Genomic DNA, 9018 nt, shown 5'->3' on the forward strand with positions numbered 1-9018 from the left:
CACTGTTATTCATTACCTCTGCCTGCTGTACGTGCATAGATGGACATTGTACAACTTTCTCCTTCCATCTATAGAAAGTAGGAAGAGTTATGTGTGCATCTTATCATAAAGCTGAGGGTTAAAACTGTTTTTCAGGAAAAAGTTAATGACAAAACTACTTTCACATAAAATGTCAAACAGTCATTTTATTATACAGTGTTTATAGTGTTATAAAATGTAAAAAGGAAAACAAACACTGGAGGGGGGGCTCTCTTTCTCCTTTAGCTCCTCCTTCTTTCTTTCCTTAAAGCTTTGGTTTGCAGATTCGTGTTTGTCTTGCAAATCCCTGCCACGGTGTTTGCAAGACAAAAAAATAGCAGAAAAAACTGTTTGATTTTTATCTGAGGAACATTTTGGGCTCTGAAGCTGAACCTCAAAGCAGGAGCAGAAACTATAACTGTGGGCTGATGTAAGTACAATACAAATACTTTCTTTACATATCTTGTTGAGCTTGCACTGATCCTACCATTAATTTACATTCTCTCTTGTGTTTATAATTATAATCTACATTTTTTTTTAATTTTCAGTTGAATTAAACTTTCTATCTAAAAAGTATCAAGATTGTACTCTGTCAGTGTTTTTCAACTTTGAGCACATTTAAAATTTGCATCTCCTTATAAATTAAAGTAGGAAACCATGTTCAAGTATAAATACTTGTTCTTTATACACAGGAACATAAATTCACATTTTAAACTCGTACCTTTAAAATCAGCACTGCATAAACTGCATAACGATTCGATTATTTTCAGTTTTCAAAATGTATTTACAAAGCTAACAGTATGCTGTCATGATCACCATTAGAGACAAATAAGAAAGTTATTCTAAATAAACATGTTTTTATGTTTTACATGGCTGACTGCCAGTTCACCTTACAGAAGTGATTTCAGACGGATTATTGCCGTCAGTCAACACACAGACATTATGCAAACTGAGCAGTCCGCCACTTTGTAGAGATAAACGTTCCTGGAAACAAATGACAAAGCAAAAAAAAAAAAAAAACCTGCATAGAAACCTTTGATCGGAGAAAACAAAACATTTCAATACAACTGATAACCTTTCATTATCACCCGCCACTGAAGGTGCCTGTTCTTGTTCTTCCCACATATAGATAATTTGAAACTTGGTCTTATTTGCTCTTTATTTCAGAATTTACTTGCTGTTTTATTGGGTTTTAGGCATTAAATTGATACTTGTTGGATTTCAGCAACAACACTGCAGACTTAGCTCTGAGCTTTTCTAGATCATCCATCCATCCATCACTTTTCTCTTCTGGGTTGCAGGGATGCCGGTGCCTGTCTGAGAGGCAGGATACAACCTGGACCAGTTGCAAGTCTGTCACAGGGACACGAGGAGACAAAACAAAGCAAACAACCCTAGATCCTTTCGGGACTGGTTGTCCAGAAGCACTCCTAAAGCAGCTGACAGGTAGAGGACAGCCAGGACTGCTTTTGTGGTTGTGGAAGCAAAGTCTTGGGCTTGGTAGGACTTCAGAGAGGTCATGGTGAAGAAGGTTCTGTCAAACCATTCAGTGACACAGAATACAAAAGGGGTCATGTTTGTTTGAGTGGGGAACTGCTGACCCAGACTAGGGATACTGTCTGAAGGTACAATTACTCTGAGAATCGCCTTAATCCTGTCCTTTTGTCCAGCTTTGAGGAGTCAGGGTTTGAGGACTTGGAAGGCGAGTTCATTACTGTGGCAGAGGTTATCAAGGCAGTTCAAAAGCTCCTTGGTAGCAGGGCTCTAGGAGTGGATGAGATTCACTTCAAGATGCTAAAGACTTTGGGCGTTGTGTGGTTGTCACAGTTGACATGTTTCTTCATGGTAACATGGAGGACCATTACAACACCTGAGGAGTGGCAGGCTGGGGTGGTGGTCCCCGTTTTTAAAAAGGGGACTGAAGCAGGAATATAGGGGTGCCATGGTCACTTTTAAGGGCTTTCTGGTCCCTGTATAACCAAAGCAAGAGCTGTTTCTGCAACCTCAGCATAGAGTTGAGTCGAGTGTTGGTCTGTGTGTGTGTGTGTGTGTGTGTGTGTGTGTGTGTATAATGTACAGTTGTTGATATTCTTGGGTTGACTTCTGCTTTTGTTTTTTAGTGACTGCTGGAGTCAAGACAAAAGAAAGTGCACTAAGAAGGAGCCAAAGGACATGAAGATCATCCAGCAAGGAATTTTGTATTTGACAGAACTAATCCAGTTAATGAAAAGTGTACTACATTTATAAGCAAAAGGAGAACACAAGAAGAGTGGAGCTGAAGTGATGGCAGCCACCAAGGAGGAGAAACTTGAGGAAGGCAGAACGATGTCTGTAGTCATGAAACCACCAGAGGGTGGCTGGGGTTGGATGATAGTCGCCGGATGTTTCCTCGCTACCATCTGCATTCGTGCAGTGACCAGGTACTGCCTGTTTGTCTCCATATGTGTTTCACCTAATATCAGAAATAAATATAACAGTCCATCTTTGGAATATACCCTATATTATGCCCATTAACAAGTTTAGAAAGTGACTTATACCTCCAGTAGCCAGTTTGCCATTGAGAGCAAAACTTTTATATGCACAAGATTCTACGCAATACCGTACAGGGAGACAAAAATAGCATTCCATGCCCTGTTTCATATGTACTGTAATTAATATTTGGCCAACGATTCCACTGTTTGTGGACCACTCAACACGTATTCTTTGTATACCCTTTGTCATGAGACCAGGGAGTGCTCTCTGGCATTATACAACAGACAACAACTGTTGTAAAAGTCAGGCCACCGAGTTCAGAGACAGATTACTAGTTAAAAGTGGCACCCATAAAATGATGAAAACCTCGCTCCGCTTTAGCCTGTCACCCATGACATGGAACCAGCTCTTAATCAGACTGAAATCTTTACTGCAAAGGGTAAGGTTTCAAGCTCATTCCCTGACAGTAGAGTGAAATAATATAAAATCTTTGCTTCACCTACTGTCACCAGTTTGTCATTTGGTTATTCCCCTAATGTGGTGGCTGCTATTGCTAATTGCCCTTTTACAAAATAGTCTGAAAAATTCACTTTTTCTTGAATTTGAAAGATAATAAACCATCTTTTGAATTCAAAATGAAAGATTTTGACAAAGATTTATTGATTGTGTCATTGAAAAACAAACAAAACATTTAACAATGAAATGGACATGAATAAAAACCTCTTCTGCTCCCTTCTCTCCATCCAGATGCATCTCCATGTTTTTTGTGGAGTTTCAGATGCACTTTGAGAAGGATTACTCCTCCACGGCTTGGATCCACAGTATGGTTGACTCCACCACCATGCTGTGTGGTAAGAAATGCAACTTTTCCAGAATTTGTCGCCAAGTACACTGATCAGCCATAACTTTTTGACCAAAAAGAGATGATGTTCAGCACACTGGTTATCTGATTATAATAACAGCTGATGTTGATTTGTTGAAAACACTGAAACTAAAAAAGCTGAAAAAGCGTATTTAATCAAATTTAATAGACTTTGAAATGAGCCAACCTGTGATGGCTGCACATCTGTGCCACTGCATCTTCAAAAACCTCAGTTCTTGTGGGATGTTTGTTTTTAGACTAAAGTGGTCAAAAAAAGAAAACTGGATAATTGGCAACTAGAATATGGGTGCCCAAGTCTTACTGATACACTTGGTCAGTTTTGTTTAATAGAAATAAAAGCAGTAAAGTCATACTATTATGGCTGCTCAGTCTAGACACTGCCCACAGATCAGGTTGCACAGTGTGAATGGTGCTTAGTTAGTGAAATTCAGATAGACAATTGGAAAACATATTATTGTATCTGCATGAGTACACAAGCTATAGCTAATCCATACAATCTGTATTTCAAGCTCCTCTCGGTAGTTTCCTTGGCAACCGTCTCTCCTGCAGAGCAACAGTCTTTTTGGGGGGCCTCCTGTCCTCTGCTGGCCTGGTCCTCAGCTCTTTTGCCTCCAGTCTGGAATTCCTCTACATTTCTTTGGGATTAATCACAGGTATGAACAAACACATCACCCTTTATGGCACTTTAACTCTCGGATTATTTGTCCGCACAAATTAAACTAGTCTTCTATAATTTCCGATCTAACTTGTTTGGTTCCAAAACAACATTTCAACCTTAAAAACATCAAATGGTGACCCGATGCAGTTCAACCCAAAAGGAAGGACAAAAATCCTCAGCCCCATTAAAACATGTTGAGGGTCTGTTAAGATTTGGCACCATTTGGCAGGTACCCTTTATCCACCCTCTGCAGGTCTTGGCTTTGCTCTCAGCTACACACCAGCCATAGCAATGGTTGGAAGGTACTTCAGTGAGAGGAAAACTCTAGCCTATGGCATCTCCATGTCTGGTACTGACTTTACTTACATCCTTCATTTTTAAACTCGAACCTTAATTCTCTTTACTTCTCTTTTTAATTTTTTTTTTAACTCACTCGACTTCATTCATTGTTTTTCTTTAGTGTGCCTTTAAGTTACTTTCCCATCTTTTTCTTCTTCTCTTGTCTAATTCCATCCCATCTAACCTGATTTTTTCCTCATCTTCAGGCAGTGGCATCGGGACTTTCCTTCTGGCTCCTGCAGTTCAGCTGCTTATCAAACATTACTCCTGGAGAGGAGCTTTGCTCATTCTTGGGGGGTTTGTTTCCAACCTGTGTGTTTGTGGTGCTCTGATGAGGCCACTGGAACAAGAGAGTGTTGAAAGGTTAGTCTTTTACTGAAGTAAATAATACTTCAAAACTATCAAGCCAATTTTTCCCCAACTTTTATATAAACACATATTAATTGATTATGATTTAGTAAGTTTTATCTTAGTCTTATCTTGTGTAGTTTAGATTTTTGATTGAATGGGAACTGAATGAAGAAACCTTCTGAGAAAAACAGTAAAACTGACGTGCAGATTCAATGCAACCACGTGTTTCTGATTTGTTCATATAGGTCTTGAAGTCCCAAGCATTGTGATTTTATGAGTACATTAAAAGAAACAATATTTTACATTGTGCAAAATTTCAAGCATCAGAGTCATCAGTGTATATGACTGTGGCCAAACATTGTTTATTTAGCCAACAGATGGAGCTAGCTGCAAAAAATAACAAATTACAAAAAATTGAATGAACTAAACTGAACTAAACGGTAAAGGAAAGATCTCCATTGGTTCATTTCTAATATCATTTAGGAAGGAAAACATTGCATTATTCTTTACTAAAAGGAAGAAAATATCCCCATATTCTTTATGACAAGCAAAGCAGACAGTATATGTTAACTTTGTGGTTTTTTTGTGTTTGCTAATGCTCTACAAATGACCCATCTTAAGTCCACCATAAAAAAAGAAAATGTAAAAAGTTGGACAAAATGTGGATTATGTTATTTGTCTTTAGAAGAGCTGCAAGATGACCACAGTTGTTGTATCTAAGCCACTACACAAAACATCTTCTACCATATTTCATCAGCCTCTTGTTGTTTTCCATGAACATTAATGAACATCTTTAGGAAAATCAAGATTATTTGATTAATTTGTTTTCTTTGGATACATTGTTTCTTATTTTTTGAACACAGTGGTGGTACCAACACCCACATTGAAAATTATTGTTAAACAATCCTACAATGTACAGAGTGATACTGGGGTGACCAATTTCTAATCTTTAAAATCATGTTTTGTTTTATCTGAAGGATGTGGGAGAACAACCTGGAAAATGTGGCGAAAGCCCACGAGACAGCTGTTCGGAAATCTGAATTCACTCAACCGGTAGCTGCTGACTGCAGCCAAGTGGTGCCAAAACAGCAGAAAATGCACAACTTAAAGGACACACACGATCTTGTCATTGCCATTGGAACATTTCAAAGTTTTGGATATGAAAATAACAGACTTCAGGGGAACATAACACTACTACCAAACCCCAATCTGCCTGATAAGAGGATGACAGATAAGAAGATGGAAGAATGCATTTTGTTTAGCAATAAACTGGAGACGATGTTAGGAGAGATGGAAGAATTGGATCAAAATGGCAGCATGGTCAATGACTCAAAACCAGTGGACAGCATCGGCTCGAAAAACACGTCAGCAGCTGCTAACTCAACAGGACAAAATTCAGAATCTAATGAAGTAAACACAATAGATGACTTTGATGAAACTGTTTCTACTGAACCTTTGGTAAACTCACTGCCGTTGTCCAGACAGCAGTCTTTTTGTCTCAAGTTCAAGGAGGAGTTTGGCTTCTTTGTGATACCCAACTTCTTGGTCCTGTCAGTGTCCTTCCTGTTTCTGGCGTATGCCTGTAGTGCTCCTGTAGTCTATCTTGTTCCTTACGCCCTCAGCAGAGGGGTCAAGCATCAGCATGCCGCCTTTCTTATGTCTATATTTGGTGTCAGTGGAATCGTTGGCAATATCACCTTTGGATGGCTCACAGACAGGAAGTAAGTCAGAAATTAAGACTATTTTTCTTGGACAATAGATGTGTATTAAACTGAAACATCACAGTGATAAATTTTCTTGTTTCCAGATCTCTAAAGAGATATCGCATCCTTAGCTACATCCTGGCAATAGGCATGGAGGGCCTTTGCTGTATATCCCTGCCTTTCCTACATTCCTTCTCCTTCCTGGTGCCATTTTCCACACTCTATGGGTACTTTGATGGGGCGTATGTGGCACTAATACCAGTCGTGACCTCTGACACTGTTGGCTCCACCCATCTTACCTCGGCCTTGGGCCTGGTTTACTTCCTGCATGCTGTGCCATATTTGGTCAGCCCACCTATTGGAGGTAAGGGTTCATGAATAAGATGATACAATGTTTGTAAGTAGCAGGTACCTAACAGGTGTGTACTTGGTAAGTACCTGGTAATTCCTGGGTAATAAGTTACTTCATATTCCTCGGTATGTACATACCAAGGCTATAACAGGTGAGTACCTGGCTGTATTATGTATTTCTGTTATAAAATTAGTTTTTGTCTTTCTTAATCTAATAATACCACCTTAATCTACTCTTTCAAAATTAAAATTGCATTAAAATATCATCTGTTTGCACTTTACAAAAAAACAGTTCTTCAGGAATATTTTGTCACAAACCAATAAATCTATTTTATTTCCTTTAACCTAAATATCACATTTTTCTTAGATATTTGCACACCATAAAGCATAAAGTGAGGAAAACAAAAAAAAAGCTTCCTCTTTTCTGAGGAAAAGAAACTTCTAAGTCACTGCTTTAGCCTCCCTTTTCCACATTTCTCTTCCCCTTTCTTCAGGCTGGTTAGTAGACTGGTCAGGAAACTATGCATCAACCTTCTTCCTCAGCGGTGCTTCCTTCATCCTCAGCTCTTTGGTCCTGCTGGCTGCTGTTTCCGTCTCGCATGTGATATTACCTCGTGGAGTGGCTCGGAGTGGAGAAAGGCATCCGCAAGAAACAAAACCGTCACAACTTGCGCCTGATTTCTACAAAAGGAAAGCCGTGTCAGCATCTGATATATGACATTTTATTTTTCTGTTTGTTTCTTACTTAAAGTATTTTTAACAAAGCCAAAGTTTGCAGATGTCCTGGACATTTTGGAGACTTAGGAGTGAGATTTACAAATTGACATTATTATTTAGAACTAATTTCAGATTGAGGGCTATGTTCCCATATTTTAAAACATATGTATGTAAGAAATACACGTTTTATACCTCATTCCAAGTTTCATAAATTCTTTTCATTTATCATTCTTGTGATGAGAGACAAGTGTAATTTATTTTCAGTTTCAGTTAAAATGTGGAGGTTTTTTCAGCCACAAGGTGGCAATAGTCTTTTGTGCAACTTCTGTTCGTCAACTTTTCAGCTCATTATTACAAACTTTCACAAATTACAGAATAAGTGAAACGTTCCTATCAACATTTTCTTCATAATTTACCTTCAAACCTTCACCTTGCACTTCTGTAATTGAAATTTATTTTCTCAATAAAATGGTCAACCAGGAATTTCTTTTTATGACCATTATTGAGTGTTGACTTTTTTATAATATGTGTAATGTGCTTGGTAGGTAAGAGAAGAAAAATCACTCAAAAACCACAGAGAAATTAGTCCCTTTCAGTTCATTTATTTATCGGCAGTGGAGTCATTTCAGGGCTGTGTGGAAACCGAAATGAAAGAAAAAAATTCTCATTCATTATTTCAGCATCACTTTGTACACATGGGCCATATTTCTACTCATACGGTCATCAAAGTTCGTCTTGATGTGTCACAAATGTTTTTCACTCCCAGCTTTGTGGCGACTTCACAGATGCATAAGACAGTGTGCTGTGAGAAAAGGTTTGTACCATCAAGACTAGAAAAGACAAGCTGCTCTACAAAGCTTACTGTGGTCTGTTTGTAGATGCTTTCAGTGCTGTTTTCTGTGATGTGATTGTGAGAAATCTGATAAGGTAGTTTTCAGCAAACAGTTTGTCATCTAAACATGAGAAAGAGCAATGACACAGTTTGAAAGAACATGATTCTTTTTATTTTAATTTTTTATGTATTGCTGAGGGACTTCTTTTTTTTTTTACTGATTATGAAGATGGGTGACACTGTCACAGATTCAGCTTATTCAAATGATGTAAATAGGTTCATTTTACTTTTTAAATTGAACTTGTCTGCTGCACAAATCAGTTTTAGTTCATTCAAAGCGACAATTGTGATTATTTCAAGCTCAAAATCAATGACAAATCCTAAAACAAAACAAAAAGCATCACATTCTTTTAAAGCCCACAATGAAATTTTTACCTGAGCTGTTTTGAAAAAGCAGCATATGAACATTAAAGTACATTAAAGTACAGGTAAATAAGCTTTTCAAGCATAGCTGCCTGATGCTGTGTATCTAAAAAATGCTCTAAAGTGGCGTCGGGGATGAAACACCACGTGGCGGCCCACGTTAGTGTGTTTGTGTGTTAGTGTGTGTTTTTCAGACAGAAGTTTCCACTGTGTAGGTGGATGCGTGGGAGGCAGGTGGAGGAGGGGTTTCCTCTGCGGTTGGCATCCCCGA

At 38.4% G+C, this 9018-nt stretch overlaps 1 protein-coding gene across 2 annotated transcripts; it reads left to right on the forward strand.

Annotated features, from left to right (window-relative positions):
• Window positions 1-289: 289 nt before the first annotated feature.
• On the forward strand, window positions 290-7968 carry LOC108242853 (monocarboxylate transporter 12-B-like). Of its 2 annotated transcripts, XM_017427985.3 has the most exons (10): window positions 290-448; window positions 1320-1464; window positions 2139-2438; window positions 3238-3341; window positions 3883-4026; window positions 4285-4380; window positions 4577-4733; window positions 5699-6442; window positions 6529-6788; window positions 7270-7968. In XM_017427985.3, the coding sequence occupies exons 3-10, from the start codon at window positions 2302-2304 to the stop codon at window positions 7491-7493; spliced, it is 1866 nt and encodes a 621-aa protein (XP_017283474.1). In that variant the 5' UTR covers window positions 290-448; window positions 1320-1464; window positions 2139-2301; the 3' UTR covers window positions 7494-7968. The 2 variants fall into 2 exon arrangements, with proteins under 2 accessions (XP_017283474.1, XP_017283483.1); XM_017427994.3 differs by lacking the exon at window positions 4285-4380 and having other exon boundaries at window positions 291-448.
• Window positions 7969-9018: the final 1050 nt, after the last annotated feature.

The sequence above is a fragment of the Kryptolebias marmoratus genome, linkage group LG22 (genome assembly GCF_001649575.2).
Source record: "Kryptolebias marmoratus isolate JLee-2015 linkage group LG22, ASM164957v2, whole genome shotgun sequence".
NCBI lineage: Eukaryota > Metazoa > Chordata > Actinopteri > Cyprinodontiformes > Rivulidae > Kryptolebias > Kryptolebias marmoratus.

Excerpts from the sequence above, each read along its gene's own strand:
- LOC108242853 (XM_017427985.3), top strand. The coding sequence starts at position 2,302 with ATGGCAGCCACCAAGGAGGAGAAACTTGAGGAAGGCAGAACGATGTCT. Across the intron at positions 4,381-4,576 it reads CTATGGCATCTCCATGTCTG|GCAGTGGCATCGGGACTTTC; the intron begins GTACTGACTTTA and ends CCTCATCTTCAG. Across the intron at positions 6,789-7,269 it reads GGTCAGCCCACCTATTGGAG|GCTGGTTAGTAGACTGGTCA; the intron begins GTAAGGGTTCAT and ends CCCTTTCTTCAG.